Source organism: Schistocerca americana, chromosome 9 (assembly GCF_021461395.2).
Source record: "Schistocerca americana isolate TAMUIC-IGC-003095 chromosome 9, iqSchAmer2.1, whole genome shotgun sequence".
Lineage (NCBI taxonomy): Eukaryota > Metazoa > Arthropoda > Insecta > Orthoptera > Acrididae > Schistocerca > Schistocerca americana.
The window spans coordinates 104689832-104711052 of record NC_060127.1 but is presented as its reverse complement, the minus strand read 5'-3'; the positions used below and the strand labels follow the sequence as shown (position 1 = coordinate 104711052).

Sequence of the window (21221 nt, the reverse complement as noted above, 5' to 3'; positions counted from 1 at the left end):
AGAGTTATCAAAGAAGACTTACAGTTATAATTTTTGTTTCACAGATTAATTCATTCCAAAAGAAATGTCTAGAAGTTTGAGCATCTGAATTAATCCTAATTTGTATTTAAATTTATCCTTTGAAGCCATCAAACAATAGGTAAATTTAAATTTCGAAACAGTTGCAGTTTCTCTCAATCCAAATGTGTTGGCAGTGGCGTATATCTGTATTTCTTATTTTCTGCACTTCTATCTCTCCCTTTTAATTATCTGTCTGTGTTTTTTGTGAAAAGAGACACTCCATGGTGATTCTTATGAGTATATTTATTTTTAATTTGTTCAGTACAAAATGCATACAATAAATTCCCCAAAAACTATTTATAACAATAATGGAAAATTCTGGATGGAAAAATATATAAAATAAGGGAAAGGCAATCACTTACCTGTAACAGACTGATGTGAGGAGCATAGAAACATGTAACTGAGTCCTGTTATATGTTTCAATGTTCCACACATCAGTCCAGGTGAATGGTTGCTTTGCTCTTATTTTACGTATAGTTCAAACAGCTATTTCAAATTACAAGAATAACATCCTGCATGTTTTGAAAGTCTAATGAGATCTGTAAGTTTCAAAATATGTTCCATTTTTTTTTTTGAGATTTAATAACATTTTTATTACATGAGATTCACTACTATAATGTGTAAACTTCATGCTACTCCCTTTCTTAAATAAATGGATGTGGAACAACAGTGATGAATCAATGGTATAGTATGAAAATATTCTGTTGAACTGAGTACATATTTGTTTAGTGTCTGCACACATCACCTTTTGGTGTAGTCTTGTGTGAAAGCTATAGTAGACTCCAGAAAGTGTGTGGCACAGGTTGAGAAACACAGGCGACAACCTGCCAAGCCACCATCACAGAGACAACAGCTACTTTCACTCAAAGTCTTGCTCTTCTGAGACCTGCTGGAGGTGGGTGCTACTTGTCAGAACACTTGTAGCGTTCCGCGCACAATCCTCCTGACTTGCTGAACTCCACTGCTGTCCTCATTCCAGATACAATTTCTTCATAGTGAGGGTTATATCCCATTACACTGGAACAGAAGGTACTCAGTGACACAATTTAATTTAACTGTAATTTCCAGAATTAATGCTCTTCTTTTAGACGTATCGTAAACTGCAAAGTGGCTCTTCTAAAATAGCCTTATAATAAACACAGAGAAAACAAACTCCAGAAAAAACTCCATTTATAAAGAAACTAGAAATAGTGAATTTCAATTAATGTCTTGGGCCTTGGGTTTAAGATTACTTAAAATGAGGTGAACATGTGAACTATGTACCAATAAATTTTGTACCACATGTTATTGTATCAAAATTTTAGCAGGATTCACAACAGATTACACAGAAATGTGAATTGTGCACAGGTGGACTCATTCTTAAGATATGGAATTGTTTTTGGGGGAAACTCTCGGGCAAGTACACTCCTGGAAATTGAAATAAGAACACCGTGAATTCATTGTCCCAGGAAGGGGAAACTTTATTGACACATTCCTGGGGTCAGATACATCACATGATCACACTGACAGAACCACAGGCACATAGACACAGGCAACAGAGCATGCACAATGTCGGCACTAGTACAGTGTATATCCACCTTTCGCAGCAATGCAGGCTGCTATTCTCCCATGGAGACGATCGTAGAGATGCTGGATGTAGTCCTGTGGAACGGCTTGCCATGCCATTTCCACCTGGCACCTCAGTTGGACCAGCGTTCGTGCTGGACGTGCAGACCGCGTGAGACGACGCTTCATCCAGTCCCAAACATGCTCAATGGGGGACAGATCCGGAGATCTTGCTGGCCAGGGTAGTTGACTTACACCTTCTAGAGCACGTTGGGTGGCACGGGATACATGCGGACGTGCATTTTCCTGTTGGAACAGCAAGTTCCCTTGCCGGTCTAGGAATGGTAGAACGATGGGTTCGATGACGGTTTGGATGTACCGTGCACTATTCAGTGTCCCCTCGACGATCACCAGTGGTGTACGGCCAGTGTAGGAGATCGCTCCCCACACCATGATGCCGGGTGTTGGCCCTGTGTGCCTCGGTCGTATGCTGTCCTGATTGTGGCGCTCACCTGCACGGCGCCAAACACGCATACGACCATCATTGGCACCAAGGCAGAAACGACTCTCATCGCTGAAGACGACACGTCTCCATTCGTCCCTCCATTCACGCCTGTCGCGACACCACTGGAGGGGGGCTGCACGATGTTGGGGCGTGAGCGGAAGACGGCCTAACGGTGTGCGGGACCGTAGCCCAGCTTCATGGAGGCGGTTGCGAATGGTCCTCACCGATACCCCAGGAGCAACAGTGTCCCTAATTTGCTGGGAAGTGGCGGTGCGGTCCCTTACGGCACTGCGTAGGATCCTACGGTCTTGGCGTGCATCCGTGCGTCGCTGCGGTCCAGTCCCAGGTCGACGGGCACGTGCACCTTCCGCCGACCACTGGCGACAACATCGATGTACTGTGGAGACCTCACGCCCCACGTGTTGAGCAATTCGGCGGTACGTCCACCCGGCCTCCCGCATGCCCACTATATGCCCTCGCTCAAAGTCCGTCAACTGCACATACGGTTCACGTCCACGTTGTCGCGGCATGCTACCAGTGTTAAAGACTGCGATGGAGTTCCGTATGCTACGGCAAACTGGCTGACACTGACGGCGGCGGTGCACAAATGCTGCGCAGCTAGCGCCATTCGACGGCCAACACCGCGGTTCCTGGTGTGTCCGCTGTGCCGTGCGTGTGATCATTGCTTGTACAGCCCTCTCGCAGTGTCCGGAGCAAGTATGGTGGGTCTGACACACCGGTGTCAATGTGTTCTTTTTTCCATTTCCAGGAGTGTATAAGGTGCCTTAAAACACAAAAAAGGATTATTGTGACCCTTGAAAATATATCTCACGCCAACCCACACAAACCACTGTTTAAAAATTGTAAGTCCTTATACTGTCTTGCTTGTATTTCTTGGAGATTACCTTATTTGGGAAGAAATATTAAGAGAATAGAGGCCAGATTTTCATACAAACCAGAATGCTCACACATAAAGTACCAGACAAAAACTGTAACTGGATACAGAAAACTAACATACAGAAATTAAGCAAACTGGACCATTTCAAGCAGAGATAGAGCTTTACAACACATTATCTGACAACATTAAAGCAATACAAAATATTGCATGCTTCAAAACAGCTCATAAAATGTACCTTTTAAGCAAGTGATCTTGCAGTTAGATAATTTTTAGTGACATAAATTATTGCGTGTTGGTACCTTTCCAGTTGCTACTGATGCTGATATTTTAAATACTTCATAAATATTTTTTGTTTTATTTTTAGCAAATGTACATTTTTTTTCCTGAGGCATCTAAACTGTAAAGTCGTAACATCAAGTACCAATTTCCTTCCTTCCCTTCCAACACCCTTCATCCAGACAGTGACAGATCAGAACTAGTACCGCATGGTACTTCTCCTATTTTCATTGAGAATGAACAAGACTGTTATATGTGTCATTTTCATGATGAGTTCACATTCCAAAGGCATTTTTAAAGTTACTCCAAGATCCATCCTCCCCTCCCTCAGGATGAAATCTGTTCACCCCTTTCTACATTCTAGTGTAATAGTGTGGTCAAATGTGACACTGCATTTCAATGTACACTCCTGGAAATGGAAAAAAGAACACATTGACACCGGTGTGTCAGACCCACCATACTTGCTCCGGACACTGCGAGAGGGCTGTACAAGCAATGATCACACGCACGGCACAGCGGACACACCAGGAACCGCGGTGTTGGCCGTCGAATGGCGCTAGCTGCGCAGCATTTGTGCACCGCCGCCGTCAGTGTCAGCCAGTTTGCCGTGGCATACGGAGCTCCATCGCAGTCTTTAACACTGGTAGCATGCCGCGACAGCGTGGACGTGAACCGTATGTGCAGTTGACGGACTTTGAGCGAGGGCGTATAGTGGGCATTCGGGAGGCCGGGTGGACGTACCGCCAAATTGCTCGACATGTGGGGCGTGAGGTCTCCACAGTACATTGATGTTGTCGCCAGTGGTCGGCGGAAGGTGCACGTGCCCGTCGACCTGGGACCGGACCGCAGCGACGCACGGATGCACGCCAAGACCGTAGGATCCTACGCAGTGCCGTAGGGGACCGCACCGCCACTTCCCAACAAATTAGGGACGCTGTTGCTCCTGGGGTATCGGTGAGGACCATTCGCAACCGTCTCCATGAAGCTGGGCTACGCTCCCGCACACCGTTAGGCCGTCTTCCGCTCACGCCCCGACATCGTGCAGCCCGCCTCCAGTGGTGTCGCGACAGGCGTGAATGGAGGGACGAATGGAGACGTGTCGTCTTCAGCGATGAGAGTCGCTTCTGCCTTGGTGCCAATGATGGTCGTATGCGTGTTTGGCGCCGTGCAGGTGAGCGCCACAATCAGGACTGCATACGACCGAGGCACACAGGGCCAACACCCGGCATCATGGTGTGGGGAGCGATCTCCTACACTGGCCGTACACCACTGGTGATCGTCGAGGGGACACTGAATAGTGCACGGTAAATCCAAACCGTCATCGAACCCATCGTTCTACCATTCCTAGACCGGCAAGGGAACTTGCTGTTCCAACAGGACAATGCACGTCCGCATGTATCCCGTGCCACCCAACGTGCTCTAGAAGGTGTAAGTCAACTACCCTGGCCAGCAAGATCTCCGAATCTGTCCCCCATTGAGCATGTTTGGGACTGGATGAAGCGTCGTCTCACGCGGTCTGCACGTCCAGCACGAACGCTGGTCCAACTGAGGCGCCAGGTGGAAATGGCATGGCAAGCCGTTCCACAGGACTACATCCAGCATCTCTACGATTGTCTCCATGGGAGAATAGCAGCCTGCATTGCTGCGAAAGGTGGATATACACTGTACTAGTGCCGACATTGTGCATGCTCTGTTGCCTGTGCCTATGTGCCTGTGGTTCTGTCAGTGTGATCATGTGATGTATCTGACCCCAGGAATGTGTCAATAAAGTTTCCCCTTCCTGGGACAATGAGTTCACGGTGTTCTTATTTCAATTTCCAGGAGTGTATTTGCACATCATTCATCCAACGATCATGCAGTGAACAAATCTGGTGCCTGAAACCATACTAACAACGTCAAAGTCCAGGAACACCACAATAACAGTTCTTGACTTCAAGAAGCTCTACGACTCCATAGACAGGGGAACACTCTGCAACACACTGGAAGAAATGAAGGTGGATAAAAAAACCAGAAAGCTAATCCAGTTAACTTGAACAAATACACCATCCAAAGTTAAATTCTTGGAAGAGATCTCGGAATCATTCGAAATTGAGACAGGAGCGAGAAAGCGAGATAGCCTGACACCCATTCTATTTAATCCAGTTGTAGAGAAAATAATCAGGACATAAGGCTAAGGAGTCAAGAAGGTGAAGATGAAGAGACACAAGGGAAGAACTGCCAACACAAAAGTCTGGCGTTTGCTGATGATATAGTCATCATAATAAACAACAGAAAAGAAACCAAAGAAGCTTTGGAGACACTACACAAAATCTCAGCCAAAACAGGAGTACAGTTCTCACGTGAAAAAGCATAATACATGGACATAAAATCCTCAACAGACAGATACTGGAAACTAGGTATGGAAAGATAACACAAGTTGAAAAATTCAAATGCTTCAGAGAGATTATACAAAAAACAGGACTGAACTTGACAGCTAATGAAGAAAGGATCACTAAACTACAAAATACATACAGACTCATGTGGAACCACTACAAGAAAAGAAGTATCTTCATCAATGTTAAACTGAGGTACTATAATACAACAGCGTCACGAGAGGCCTGGTACATCTCAGAAACAATACCAATCGAGGGAAGAACAAAAATGAAGAAGATAGAGAATTAAGAGAAGAAAGTACTGGGAAAAATCTAAAGACCAATTGAGAAGAGGAGACCTGGCTAAAGAGACTGACAAATGGTCTTTGTAAACAAACAGAAATGATTACAAACAACATCAGGAGATGTAAACGGGATGAATGAAGACGGTCGGATCAGTAAGTCTTTTAATGTAGTAATGATTAATGCTATGAAAAGCAACTGGGTAAAGGAAACCACGGAAGATCTCAAGAGACTAAACATATATATAGTGTAGGGGAGCAGATGCAGGAGTCGTGCACTGCCATTCATGACGAGGTCCCAGCTGAGGTGGACTAACGTTGGTTATGGAGTGAGAAGTGTGTGTCTCTGTTGTGTGGATGACTGTGATGAGTGATTCTACAGTGAAGTTTTGAATATGTGTTGTTATGGATGAAGGGAGGGAGAGAGGAAACCTGGAGCCAGCACACAGCCTACTCCTGTCAAATAGCACCAATGAGTTGCTGAGCTTAGTTAGTTAGTTACATGTTCCATAGATCATTTGAACGACTGCTTTATCACAATGATGTGGAATGAGTCAGTTTACAGGATCAGTTTAATAAGTCACGGCTGCAAAATACTAATGCGAATTCTTTACAGACGAATGGAAAAACTAGTACAAGCCGACCTCAGGGAAGATCAGTTTGGATTCCGTAGAAATATCGGAACACGTGAGGCAATATTGACCCTACGACTTATCTTAGAAGCTAGACTAAGGAAAGGCAAACCTACGTTTCTAGGATTTGTAGACTTAGAGAAAGCTTTTGACAATGTTGACTGGAATACTCTCTTTCAAATTCTGAAGGTGGCAGGGGTAAAATACAGGGAGCGAAAAGCTATTTACAATTTGTACAGGAACCAAATGGCAGTTACAAGAGTCGAGGGACATCAAAGGGAAGCAGTGGTTGGAAAGGGAATGAGACAGGGTTGTAGCCTCTCCCCGATGTTATTCAATATTTATATTGAGCAAGCAGTGAAGGAAACAAAAGAAAAATTCGGAGTAGGTATTAAAATCCATGGAGAAGAAATAAAAACTTTGAGGTTCGTCGATGACATTGTAATTCTGTCAGAGACAGCAAAGGACTTGCTATTTGGGGAGCAAAATAACTGATGATGGTCGAAGTAGAGGATATAAAATGTAGACTGGCAATGGCAAGGAAAGCATTTCTGAAGAAGAGAAATTTGTTAACATCGAGTATAGATTTAAGTGTCAGGAAGTCGTTTCTGAAAGTATTTGTATGGACTGTAGCCATGTATGGAAGTGAAACATGGTTGATAAATAGTTTGGACAAGAAGAGAATAGAAGCTTTCCAAATGTGGTGCTACAGAAGAATGCTGAAGATTGGATGGGTAGATCACATAACGAATGAGGAAGTATTGAATAGGATTGGGGAGAAGAGAAGTTTGTGGTACAACTTGGCTAGAAGACAGGCTCCGTTGGTAGGCCATGTTCTGAGACATCAAGGGATCACCAATTTAGTATTGGAGGGCAGCGTGGATGGTAAAAATCGTAGAGGGAGACCAAGAGATGAATACACTAAGCAGATTCAGAATGATGTAGGTTGCAGTAGGTACTGGGAGATGAAGAAGCTTGCACTGGATAGAGTAGCATGGAGAGCTGCATCAAACCAGTCTCAGGACTGAAGACCACAACAACAACAACAACAACAACAGCAGTTTTTAATACACGATCCACTCAGCCTTGTGATGTCCGTTAAGGAGCTGCTTGGCTGGTGGGAGCAGCTCAGCAATGTGGTAAGTCTGGAAAATGGCTGGGAGGGTGGTGTGCTGACCACATGCCCCTCTGTACAGCATCTGCAAGGTAGAGGATGACACGACAGCTGGTAGACATCCGTTGGGCGTTCATGGTCTGGATGAAGAGCTAGTTACCAGTTTTTAAGTAGAAATTCGTCAATGGAATAAAAGGAGTTGTCCAGGAGAAATGATTTTAAATTAGATTTAAAAGTTGCTTTGCTACCTGTCAGACATTTTACATTACTGGGCAAATGAGCAAAAAATTTTGTTGCAGCATATTACCTATACAGGGTGGTCCATTGATCGTGACCGGGCCAAATATTTCACGAAATAAGCGTCAAACGAAAAAAACTACAAAGAACGAAACTTGTCTAGCTTGAAGAGGGAAACCAGATGGCGTTGGCCTGTTAGATGGCGCTGCCACAGGTCAAACGGATATCAACTGCGTTTTTTAAAATAGGAACGCCCATTTTTATTACATATTCGTGTAATATGTAAAGAAATATGAAAGTTTGAGATGGACCACTTTTTTTGCTTTGTGATAGTCACAAACATATGGCTCACAATTTTAGACGAACAGTTGGTAACAGGTAGGATTTTTAAATTAAAATACAGAACGTAGGTACGTTTGAACATTTTATTTCGGTTGTTCCAATGTGATACATGTACCTGTGTGGACTTACCATTTCTGAAAACGCATGCTGTTACAGCGTGATTACCTGTAAATACCACATTAATGCAATAAATGCTCAAAATGATGTCCGTCAACCTCAATGCATTTGGCAATACGTGTAACGACATTCCTCTCAACAACGAGTAGTTCGCCTTCCGTAATGTTCGCACATGCATTGACAATGCGCTGACGCATGTTGTCAGGTGTTGTCGGTGGATCACGATAGCAAATATCCTTCAACGTTCCCCACAGAAAGAAATCCGGTGACGTCAGATCCTGTGAACGTGCGGGCCGTGGTATGGTGCTTCGACGACCAATCCACCTGTCATAAAATATGCTATTCAATACCGCTTCAACCGCACGCGAGCCATGTGCCTGACATCCATCATGTTGGAAGTACATCGCTATTCTGTCATGCAGTGCAACATCTTGTAGTAACATCGGTAGAACATTACGTAGGAAATCGGCATACTTTGCACCATTTAGATTGCGATCGATAAAATGGGGGCCAATTATCCGTCCTCCCATAATGCCGCACCATACATTAACCCGCCAAGGTCGCTGATGTTCCACTTGTCGCAGCCATCGTGTATTTTCCGTTACCGAATAGTGCATATTATGCCGGTTTACTTTACCGCTGTTGGTGAACGACGCTTCGTCGCTAAATAGAATGCGTGCAAAAAATCTGTCATCGTCCCGTAATTTCTCTTGTGCCCAGTGGCAGAACTGTACACGACGTTCAAAGTCGTCGCCATGCAATTCCTGGTGCAATCGATGTTGATGTACCATTCTCAACACCGACGTTTTTGAGATTTCCGATTCTTGCGCAATTTGTCTGCTACTGATGTGCGGATTAGCCGCGACAGCAGCTAAAACACCTACTTGGGCATCATCATTTGTTGCAGGTCGTGGTTGACGTTTCACATGTGGCTGAAAACTTCCTGTTTCCTTAAATAACGCAACTATCCGGCGAACGGTCCGGACACTTGGATGATGTCGTCCAGGATACCGAGCAGCATACATAGCACACGCCCGTTGGGCATTTTGATGATAATAGCCATACACCAACACGATATCGACCTTTTCCGCAATTGGTAAACGGTCCATTTTAGCATGGGTAACGTATCGCGAAGCAAATATCGTCCGCACTGGCGGAATGTTACGCGATACCACGTACTTATACGTTTGTGACTATTACAGCGCCATCTATCACAAAGCGAAAAAAGTGGTCCAACTAAAACATTCATATTTCTTTACGTACTACACGAGTATGTAATAAAAAAATGGGGGTTCCTATTTAAAAAAAAACTCAGTTGATATGCGTTTGACCCATGGCAGCGCCATCTAGCGGGCCAACCATAGCGCCATCTGGTTTCCACCTTCAAGCTAGACGAGTTTCCGTCTTTGTGCTTTTTTCGTTTGATGCGTATTTAGTGAGATATTTGGCCCCGTCACTATCAATGGACCACCCTGTATAGTGCTGTTAGCACTTTTTCACTCGATACTGTGAAACAAGTATTCTATTGCTGGCTTTCCATATTGTTGGAGGAGGTAGTATGAACCAAAACATGAAAAAAATGTCCAGAGCACTACTTCATCTTCAAATCTCTTGTGCTGAACAAGTGCACATAGTTCCTAAGGTATACATTTTAAAGCCCATGTTTACCGGACCCTTTTGCCTTGAGTGATTGTCCCTGTCATATTCCTGTCATACCATTCCTCTGGGACACCCTGTATCGACTGTTTCCTTGCATACTTTTAAAATTGAGAGCTTTTATGTGTACACATAGCCTCAAACTATTTTGAATAAAATACCCCATGTGGAACCACAGTAAGGACAGACCTGTGCGCCAGTGGAGGAACGAAGAGTGCCTAGCAACTGTAGGACAGATGCACATAATTATAAGCCCACATTGTTGACTTCAATCCATTGTAGAATTATGGGACGTCTTTTACTTTCAGGTGTTATTACGTTTTTGAAGAACAAAACGTCCTCTATAAAAATCAACATCGATTCCGCAAAAAGAGATCTTGCGAAACTCAGCTCGCTCTGTGCCTCCATAAGATCCACAGCATTGCATTGTAGACATCCGCGATCCGCTTCATGCCGTGTCTCCCGACTTCTGGAAGAAATCTGACATTGCCCCACACTGCCATTTAGTGGAAAAAATACGAGTTTATCGAGTATCGGAAGAAATTTTCGACTGGATTCAAGACTTGCGCTAGAACTCAACACACACAACACATCGCTCTTAACGGCACAAAATCGACAGATGTGAAGATAATTTCAGGGGTAACGCAAAGAAGTGTGACAGGACTGCTACTGTTTACAATATGCATAAATGATGTAGTAGAAAGCGTAGGATGCTCTTCAAGACTAATCGCAGATCATGCTGTCCTTTGTAACAAAGTAGAAGCGACAGAGGACAGTAAAGGTTTGCAACATGATCTACAGTGGATTGGTGAATGGTGCAGGATTTGGCAGGACACCTTGAACGTCAATGAATGTAACATACTGCGTATAAATCGATGACAAATTACTGGGAACATTAACTGCTGTCAATTTTGTAGGAGCATCCACCCGGAGCGACTTTTAAGTGGAATGACCACTTAAATCAAATGGTAGGAAAAGCGGATGCCAGACTGAGATTTCTGGGAAGAATATTAAGGAAACGTAACTCATCCGCTAAAAAAGTGGCTTACAAGACACTTGTTCGACCGGTTCTTGACTATTGTTCATCTACCTGGGATCCTTACCAGGTAGGACTGATAGAAGAGACAGACAAGATCCAACGAAGAGCGGCACGTTTCGTGACGGAATCGTTTAGTCGGCGCGAGGGCGTTTCCGCGATGATCAACAAACTCCAGTGGCACACGCTGGAAAAGAGGTGTTGTGGATCATGGAGAGGTTAACTATTGCAATTTAGAGTGAGCACTCTCCTGGAAGAGTCGGACAACATATTACTCCTATGTACGAGGGTCACTCCAAAAGAAATGCACACTATTTTTGCAAAAATACAGTTTTCATTCTGCACGTGTGAAAGTTTTACAGTGTGTAGATACATCCTTCCCGCTTGTTTTCAAACTTAGTTCAACCAGTTCCCGTCAGTGGCGCCGTCACAGCATGTCTTCAAGATGGCTGCTACACTTGACGTGCGTCAGAAGCAACGTGCTGTCACAGAATTCCTGTGCTGTGAAAATGAGACAGTGGGAAACATCCGCAAGAGGTTGAAAAAGGTGAATGGAGATGCTGATGTCGATCGCAGTACAGTTAGTCGGTGGGCAAGCAGGTTACGTAATGAAAGTGGGCACGGCAATACTGAGAATTATCCTCGCAGCGGCAGGCCTCGTACTGCAAACACTCCAGACAACGCACAGAGAGTTAAGGAATTGGTGACTGCTCACAAACGCATCACAGTGAACGATGTGTCATGCTACATTGGTATAGGGGAAGAAAGTGTTTGCAGAATACTGAAAGTGTTGGCGTTAAAAAAGGTTTGTGCCAGGTGGGTTCCTAGGATGTTGACAGTGTCTCACAAAGAAACAAGAAAAACGGTATGCAGCAAACTTTTGGAACAGTACGAGAATGGTGGAGATGGATTTCTTGGAAGAATTGTGACAGGTGATGAAGCATGGCTCCATCATTTTTCACGAGAGACGAAGAGGCAATCAATGGAGTGGCATCATGCAAATTCACCCAAGAAAAAAAATTCAAAACCACACCTTCTGCTCGAAAAATTATGGCTACGGGTTTTTTCGATTCCAAAGGACTTTTGCTTGCGGACCCCATGCCAAGTGGAACCACCATAAATTCTGATGCATATGTGACGATACTGACGAAACTTCAAGCTCGACTGAGTCCTGTTCGACCACATCGGCAAAAGCAGGATGTTTTGCTATTGCACGACAATGCACGGCCAGATGTCAGTAAAAAAAAAACCGTGGACGCGATCACACAACTCGGATGGACAACACTGAAACACCCGCCTTACAGTCTTGAAATGGCTCCATGTGACTATAATCTCTTTGGGAAACTGGAAGACTCTCTTCGTGGAACAAGGTTTGAAGATGGTGACTCCCTTGTGCACGCTGCTAAACAGTGGCTCCAACAGGTTGGTCCAGAATTTCACGACACGGGTATACAGGCGCTGGTTGCAAGATGGTGTAAGGAAGTTGAGAGGGATGGAAATTACGTGGATAAATGAAAATATTGTTCCTAAAGGATGTATCTACACACTGTAAAACTTTCAAACATGTAGAATAAAAGATGGATTTAAAAAAAAATAGTGTGCATTTCTTTTGGAGTGACCCTTGTATATCTCGCTTAATGACGACGACGAGAAAACTCAAGAAATTAGGGCCAATACAGAGGCTTAACAGACAATCACTCTTCCCACGCGCCATTCGCGAATGGAACAGGAAGGGGGGGGGGGCACTTAGTGGTGTCAGAAGTACCCTCCGCTACACACCGTTAGGTGGCCTGCAGAGTATTGATGTAGATGTAACGTAAGCGCCTTAGCATTTTGTACTATTTCTAAGGGGCAGCCAAATGAAGACGGAACATTCGCCACAGAGGTCTGATGGAATGGTTCCATTCGAAGGTTATCACCACACACATGAAGATATTTATCTCACTGGGAGACGAGACGATCAAGTCCTGTTTCGCAGAACGCTATCGGCGATTGACGGACCCACAACGGTACCCGTTCTTACACTCCCTCGTCCGACCGAACCTGACTTCCACGCGTGTTTTCCTTCAGGTCGCCAAAGATGTGAAAATCACACGGTGAAAGATCCGGGCTGTACGGAGGATGGTGCAGTGCTTAGCAACCATATCGCTGAAGCATAGTATTCGTCCGATTGTGTTCCACGCCCTAGGAACTTGCTTCCATGTGATAGCCGGAGACGGTGTAACGAGCGGGTGAGGAATGAAAGCTACGTCTGCTATACAGCTGTCTGAAGACTAGAGGAATGGCAGGCGCTAGACGTACGACACTACACTTAAGAGCCAAAGAAACCAGTACACCTGTCTAATATTGTGAAGGGGAACGCAGAAGTGCCACAACATGAAGTCGCGTGGACTCGACTAATGTCTGAAGTAGTGCTGGAGGGAACTGACACCACTAATCTTACAGGGTTTTCAATAAATTCGTAAGACTGCGAGAAGTGAAGATCTCTTTTGAACAGCACGTTGCAAGGCATCCCAGGTATGCTCAATAATGTTCAAGTTTTGGGAGTTTGGAACTGTTTAAACTCAGAAGAGTGTTTCTGGAGCCACTCTGTAGCAATTCTGGATGTGTGGGGTGTCGCATTGTCCTGCTGGAATTGCCCAAGTCCGTCAGAATGCACAATGGACATGAATGAATGCAGGTGATCATACAGGATGCTTACGGACGTGTCACCTGTCAGAGTCATATCTAGATGTATCAGGGGCCCCATATCACTCCAACTAAACACGTCCCACGCCGTCACAGAGCCTCCACCAGCTTGAACAGTCCCCTGCTGTCGTGCAGGGCCCATGGACTCAAGATGCTGTCTCCATACCCGTACAAGTCCATTCGCTCGATACAATTTGAAACGAGACTCGCCTGTCCAGGTAACATGTTTCCAGTCATCAACAGTCCAATGTCGGTGTTGACAGGTCCAGGCGAGGCATAAAGCTTTGTGTCGTGCAGTCATCAAGGATACACGAGTAGGCCTTGAGCTCCGAATGCTCATACTGGTGATGTTTCGTTGAACGGTTCGCACGCTGACACTTGTTGATGGCCCAGCATTGAAATCTTCAGCAATTTGCCTAGGGGTTGCACACTTCTGTCAAGTTGAACGATTTTCTTTAGTTGTCGTTGGTCCTGTTCGTGCAGGATCTTTTGCTGGCCGCAGCGATGTCGCAGATTTGGTGTTTTATCGGATTCCTGATATTCACGGTACACTCGTGAAATGGTCGTACGGGAGAATCCCCACTTCATGGCTACCTCGGAGATGCTGTGTCCCATGGCACGTGCACCGACTATAACGCGACGTTCAGACTCACTTAAATCTTGATAACTTGCCAGTGTAGCAGCAGTAACAGATCTAACAACTGCGCCAGACACTTGTTGTCTTATATAGGCATTGCCGACCGCAGCGCCATATTCTGCCTGTTTAAATATCTGTGAATACGCATACCTATACCAGTTTCTTTGGCCCCTCAGTGTATGGCAGCTAGACGAATCCACCAGACCAATCCGCCAACAACGAAGGCGATAATCCAACAACCGCTTACATCTGTGATGTGGCACTATGGCGTTCCCCTACCGCAGCTGTGGCAAACTCAACAACTGTGCGGTCACCCTTCATCTTACGGTGGCTGTTCGGTTTTCGTTTGGCTACCCCTTACACTGAGAAAAGTGATGGGATTGCGATATGCACATACAGGGCTATTACAAATGATTGAAGCGATTTCATAAATTCACTGTAGCTCCATTCATTGACATATGGTCATGACACACTACAGATACGTAGAAAAACTCATAAAGTTTTGTTCGGCTGAAGCCGCACTTCAGGTTTCTGACGCCAGAGCGCTCGAGAGCGCAGTGAGACAAAATGGCGACAGGAGCCGAGAAAGCGTATGTCGTGCTTGAAATGCACCCACATCAGTCAGTCGTAATAGTGCAACGACACTTCAAGACGAAGTTCAACAAAGATCCACCAACTGCTAACTCCATTCCGCGATGGTATGCGCAGTTTAAAGCTTCTGGATGCCTCTGTAAGGGGAAATCAACGGGTCGGCCTGCAGTGAGCGAAGAAACGGTTGAACGCGTGCGGGCAAGTTTCACGCGTAGCCCGCGGAAGTCGACGAATAAAGCAAGCAGAGAGCTAAACGTACCACAGCCGACGGTTTGGAAAATCTTACGGAAAAGGCTAAAGCAGAAGCCTTACCGTTTACAATTGCTACAAGCTCTGACACCCGATGACAAAGTCAAACGCTTTGAATTTTCGGCGCGGTTGCAACAGTTCATGGAAGAGGATGCGTTCAGTGCGAAACTTGTTTTCAGTGAAGCAACATTTTTTCTTAATGGTGAAGTGAACAGACACAATGTGCGAATCTGGGCGGTAGAGAATCCTCACGCATTCGTGCAGCAAAATCGCAATTCACCAAAAGTTAACGTGTTTTGTGCAATCTCACGGTTTAAAGGTTACGGCCCCTTTTTCTTCTGCGAAAAAAAACGTTACAGGACACGTGCGTCTGGACATGCTGGAAAATTGGCTCATGCCACAACTGGAGACCGACAGTGCCGACTTCATCTTTCAACAGGATGGTGCTCCACCGCGCTTCCATCACGATGTTCGGCATTTCTTAAACAGGAGATTGGAAAACCGATGGATCGGTCGTGGTGGAGATCATGATCAGCAATTCATGTCATGGCCTCCACCCTCTCCCGACTTAACCCCACGCAATTTCTTTCTGTGGGGTTATGTGAAAGATTCAGTGTTTAAACCTCCTCTACCAAGAAACGTGCCAGAACTGCGAGCTCGCATCAACGATGTTTTCGAACTCATTGATCGGGACATGCTGCGCCGAGTGTGGGAGGAACATGATTATCGGCTTGATGTCTGCCGAATCACTAAAGGGGCACATATCGAACATTTGTGAATGCCTAAAAAAACTTTTTGAGTTTTTGTATGTGTGTGCAAAACATTGTGAAAATATCCCAAATAATAAAGTTATTGTAGAGCTGTGAAATCGCTTCAATCATTTGTAATAACCCTGTATACAGATGGCGGTAGTATTGTGTACACAAGGTATACGAGGGCAGTGCATTCGTGGAGCTGACATTTGAACGTAGGTGTTTATGGCAGCACGACGGGACTTTGAAAGCATAATGGTGACGCTGAGGATATACCATTTTGGAGATCGTTAGGGAATTCAATATTTCAGGCATTACCTCTCACCAACGACAACGCAGAGGCTGGCAGCTTTCACTTAACGACCAAAATGAGCAGTGTTCGGGTAGAGTTGTCAATGCTGACAATCAATACTGGGCGAAATAAAAGCAGAAATCAAAGTGAGACGCGCGACAAAGGTAGTAATGCCTTTGCTGACAGCACTACATCGGCTGCAGCGCTCCTTCTAGCCAACAACGACGTTTGGGCCCTAGACGACTGGAAAACCATGACCTGGTCAGTTGTTGTTGTTGTTGTTGTTGTTGTGCTCTTCAGTCCTGAGACTGGTTTGATGCAGCTCTCCATGCTACTCTACCCTGTGCAAGCTTCATCATCTCCCAGTACCTACTGCAACCTACATCCTTCTGAATCTGTTTAGTGTATGCCTTGATGCCTCAGAACATGTCCTACCAACCGATCCCTTCTTCTAGTCAAGTTGTGCCACAAACTTCTCTTCTCCCCAATTCTATTCAATACCTCCTCATTAGTTATATGATCAACCCATCTAATCTTCAGCATTCTTCTGTAGCACCACATTTCGAAAGCTTCTATTCTCTTCTTGTCCAAACTATTTACCGTCCATGTTTCACTTCCATACATGGCTACACTCCATACAAATACTTTCAGAAATGACTTCCTGACGCTTAAATCTATACTCGATGTTAACAAATTTCTCTTCTTCAGAAACGCTTTCCTTGCCATTGCCAGTCTACATTTTATATCCTCTCTACTTCGACCATCATCAGTTATTTTGATCCCCAAATAGCGAAACTCCTTTACTACTTTAAGTGTCTCATTTCCTAATCTAATTCCCTCAGCATCACTCGACTTAATTCTACTACATCCCATTATCCTTGTTTTGCTTTTGTTGATGTTCATCTTATATACTCTTCTCAAGACACTGTCCATTCCATTCAACTGCTCTTCCAAGTCCTTTGCTGTCTCTGACAGAATTACAATGTCATCGGCGAACCTCAAAGTTTTTATTTCTTCTCCATGAATTTTAATACCTACTCCGAATTTTTCTTTTGTTTCCTTTACTGCTTGCTCAATATACAGATTGAACAACATCGGGGAGAGGCTACAACCCTGTCTTACTCCCTTCCCAACCACTGCTTCCCTTTCATGACCCTCGACTCTTATAACTGCTATCTGGTTTCTGTACAAATTGTAAATAGCCTTTCTCTCCCAGTATTTTACCCCTGCCACCTTTAGAATTTGAAAGAGAGTATTCCAGTGAACATTGTCAAAAGCTTTCTCTAAGTCTACAAATGCTAGAAACGTAGGTTTGCCTTTCCTTAATCTTTCTTCTAAGATAAGTCGTAAGGTCAGCACTGCCTCACGTGTTCCAGTATTTCTACGAAATCCAAACTGATCTTCCCCGAGGTCGGCTTCTACTAGTTCTTCCATTCGTCTGCAAAGAATTCGTGTTAGTATTTTGCAGCTGTGGCTTATTAAACTGATTGTTCGGTAATTTTCACATCTGTCAACACCCGCTTTCTTTGGGATTGGAATTATTATATTCTTCTTGAAGTCTGAGGGTATTTCGCCTGTTTCATACATCTTGCTCACCAGATGGTAGAGTTTTGTCAGGACTGGCTCTCCCAAGGCCGTCAGTAGTTCCAATGGAATGTTGTCTACTCCGGGGGCCTTGTTTCGACTCAGGTCTTTCAGTGCTGTGTCAAACTCTTCACGCAGTATCGTATCTCCCATTTCATCTTCATCTACATCCTCTTCCATTTTCATAATATTGTCCTCAAGTACATCGCCCTTGTATAGATCCTCTATATACTCCTTCCACCTTTCTGCTTTCCCTTCTTTGCGTAGAACTGGGTTTTCATCTGAGCTCCTGATGTTCATACAAGTGGTTCTCTTGTCTCCAAAGGTCTATTTAATTTTCCTGTAGGCAGTATCTATCTTACCCCTAGTGAGATAAGCCCCTACATCCTTACATTTGTCCTCTAGCCATCCCTGCTTAGCCATTTTGCACTTCCTGTCGATCTCATTTTTGAGACGTTTGTATTCCTTTTTGTCTGCTTCATTTATTGCATTTTTATATTTTCTCCTTTCATCAATTAAATTCAATATTTCTTCTGTTACCCAAGGATTTCTACTAGCCCTCGTCTTTTTACCTACTTGATCCTCTGCTGCCTTCACTACTTCATCCCTCAAAGCTACCCATTCTTCTTCTACTGTATTTCTTTGCCCCATTCCTGTCAATTGTTCCCTTATGATGGTCAGATGAGTCCCGATTTCAGTTGGCAAGAGCTGATGGTAAGTTTCGAATGTGGCGCAGACCCCACGAAGGTTTGGACTCAGGTTCTGAACAAGGAACTGTGCAAGCTGGTGGTGACTCCATAATGGTGTGGGCTGTGTTTACATGGAATGGACTGCGTCCTCTGGTCCAAATGAACCGGTCGCTGACTGGAAATGATTATGTTCGGCTAGTTCGAGACCATTTGCAGCCATTCATGGACTTCACGTTCACAACGGTGATGAAAATTTTTATGGATGACAATGCGCCATTTCACTGGGCCACTTTTATTCGTGATTGGTTTGAAGAATATTCTGGACAGTTCGAGCAAATGTGAGCCTTGGCGGGAGTGGTGCCAGGGCTATCTTTGGTTAGGCACTATCGATTCCCTCTGGCAGAAGTTTGTCTTTGCAGCCTGGGCCGGCTCAGGATATAGGGGCAGTACGGAGTGGAAACGGACAAGAGCGTTGGGCACGGCACGCGGAAGTGCGCGTATTAGTGAGACGTTGGAGAGGCGACAGCGAGCGCGGTGTGCCTGAGTACGGGCGGCAGTTGGCGCTCGATCGTACTGGGGTCAGGAACAGCGAGCCGGCGCTGTGGCTTCTTGGCAAACCTCGTGAAGCTATGCGTGTGCTCGCTTACCGGAAGGAACACGCTGTGACTGTCGGGCTGAACAACGTCTGGCGTCTTCGCCACATCGATCCAGCAGCTGGCATCAAGTTAAGTAATTCAAGTCCTACCGACGATTAGTGAAATATAAGGATGATTGCTCTTGAGGCAGCAAAGCGTTACAAGGACTGTGATGTGATATTTCATACCCCTTATTAAGTGTGTGCTTCTCTACTTAATAGTATTGTTCTTACTTCAGCTGGCAAGTGTCTAAAACACTGATACGTGTGCGCAGCCTTAGCGAGCGATCTATATTCCGTGTCTAAAGATTGCCGTGTGATACCTTAAAGGCCCACATAAGGTGCACCATGTGGGTTTTAATGAGCCAGTTCCGTTTGTATCATTCGTGTACGTGGTTCTGCTTAAAGGAATGAAATCAGTTTTATCATTCTCAATTGTATCGAAGTAGTTTTCTGTAAAAGTTTGAGCATTAAGGTGAAGAAATGGTTGTTTGGTTCCCTGTTGTCGCTTCTGATTTATGTTTCAGAGATCGGAAGCAGTGGACAACCAAAGTGCGGAGCCTCCCCTTTCATATTACTAGCGGGCGTACGGGCGGTGGACTTCGCATGAGCTCGTGTGTGCTGTTTGGTTCCGATTTCGATGTTCTGAATGGGAGTCCACATCTTAATTCGAAGATAAGTACTCAGTCGCCTCCACCGTTCGTGGCCAAGTCGCGGCCTCACAATCTCGGGCCTCAGTTCTTGTACAAGCTGGACTTTTCTAAAACTTGTGGTGGCTCTGCAAGGTTGCCCGGGTTAAATGTTTTAAATATTTGTCTTAAGAATTTTGAGGGATTTCTAGAAGAATGTGTCTTAATTGAAATCGTTTTCTAAAATTGCGGTGCAAATTCAGCCTTAGTGGCGTATGTCAATTTTGATGGGGAAATAACAGGGTTATTATTGATCAAACTGTCTGTAACCTTGTAAAGTTGTTTGGTAATATCTCGCCCGGGAGGGGCGGTTTTCAATCTATGTGGAAATAATAATTGATTTCCTGGTTATTTGATGTAAAGTTTATTTTAAATGATTTACTTTGCCCGAGTGGCGGTTTTTTAAATGTTTGCAAAGAGATTAATTCGCTTGTGGTTTCATATAACAAGCAGTTTGTACCGGGTGTACCAGTATGAAATGAGCGTTTTTTTGTGAAAATGAAACACTAATTTTGAACTGAAAAGTAAAAACATTTTATTCAAAGTACTGACCATTGCTTTCTATACATTTTGACCACCTTTCTGGCAATTTGTGGACACCACACCAATAGAAATGTTCGTCTTTTGAAGCAAACCAATCAGACACCCAATTTTCGACTTCTTCGTAGGAATCGAAGTGTTCCTCAGCCAATGCGTGTCCCATTGATGAAAACAAATGGTAGTCGGAAGGGGCCAAGTCTGGTGAATACGGCGGGTGGGGTAGCAGCTCCCAGCCAAGTGTTTTGATTGTATTCTGAACCAGTTTTGCTTTGTGTGCAGGTGCATTGTCGTGTAGAAAAATTACTTTGCCATGTCTTCTGGCCCATTCTGGTCTTTTTTCGATCAATGCATAGTTCAAATTGATCATTTGTTGTCTGTAGCGATTAGTATTCACAGTTTCACCGGGTTTTAGAAGCTCATGATACTCCACACCTTTCTGATCCCACCAAACACAGAGCATTGTCTTCTTGCCGATTCGATCTGGTTTTGCAGTCGATGTTGATGGTTGTCCCAGATTAACGCACGATTTTTCCCGTTTAGGATTCTTAAAATAAATCCATTTTTCATCGCCAGTAAGAATTCGATGCAAAATTGATTTTCTTTCATGTCCTTGAAGCAAAATTTGAGAAATGGTTTTTCGGTTTTCCATCTGTCTTTCATTCAATTCGTGTGCACCCATTTCCCACACTTTTGGATCTTTCCCATAGCCTTCAAACGGTCAGAAATTGTTTGTTGTGCAACATTTAGCATTGCTGCCATTTGCTTCTGACTCAAAGTATCATCGTCCAATATTGCTTGCAATTCG

General features: G+C 44.6%; 1 protein-coding gene across 1 annotated transcript in view; it reads right to left on the bottom strand.

Annotated features, from left to right (window-relative positions):
- Window positions 1–285: 285 nt before the first annotated feature.
- The window catches only part of LOC124551292, a 139643-nt gene continuing 118707 nt past the window's right edge, over window positions 286–21221 (bottom strand). Inside the window, exon 4 of the mRNA XM_047126297.1 lies at window positions 286–1077. Coding sequence (XP_046982253.1) covers window positions 963–1077 — 115 coding nt within the window. The 3' untranslated portion in view covers window positions 286–962. The remainder of the gene's footprint in view (window positions 1078–21221) is intronic.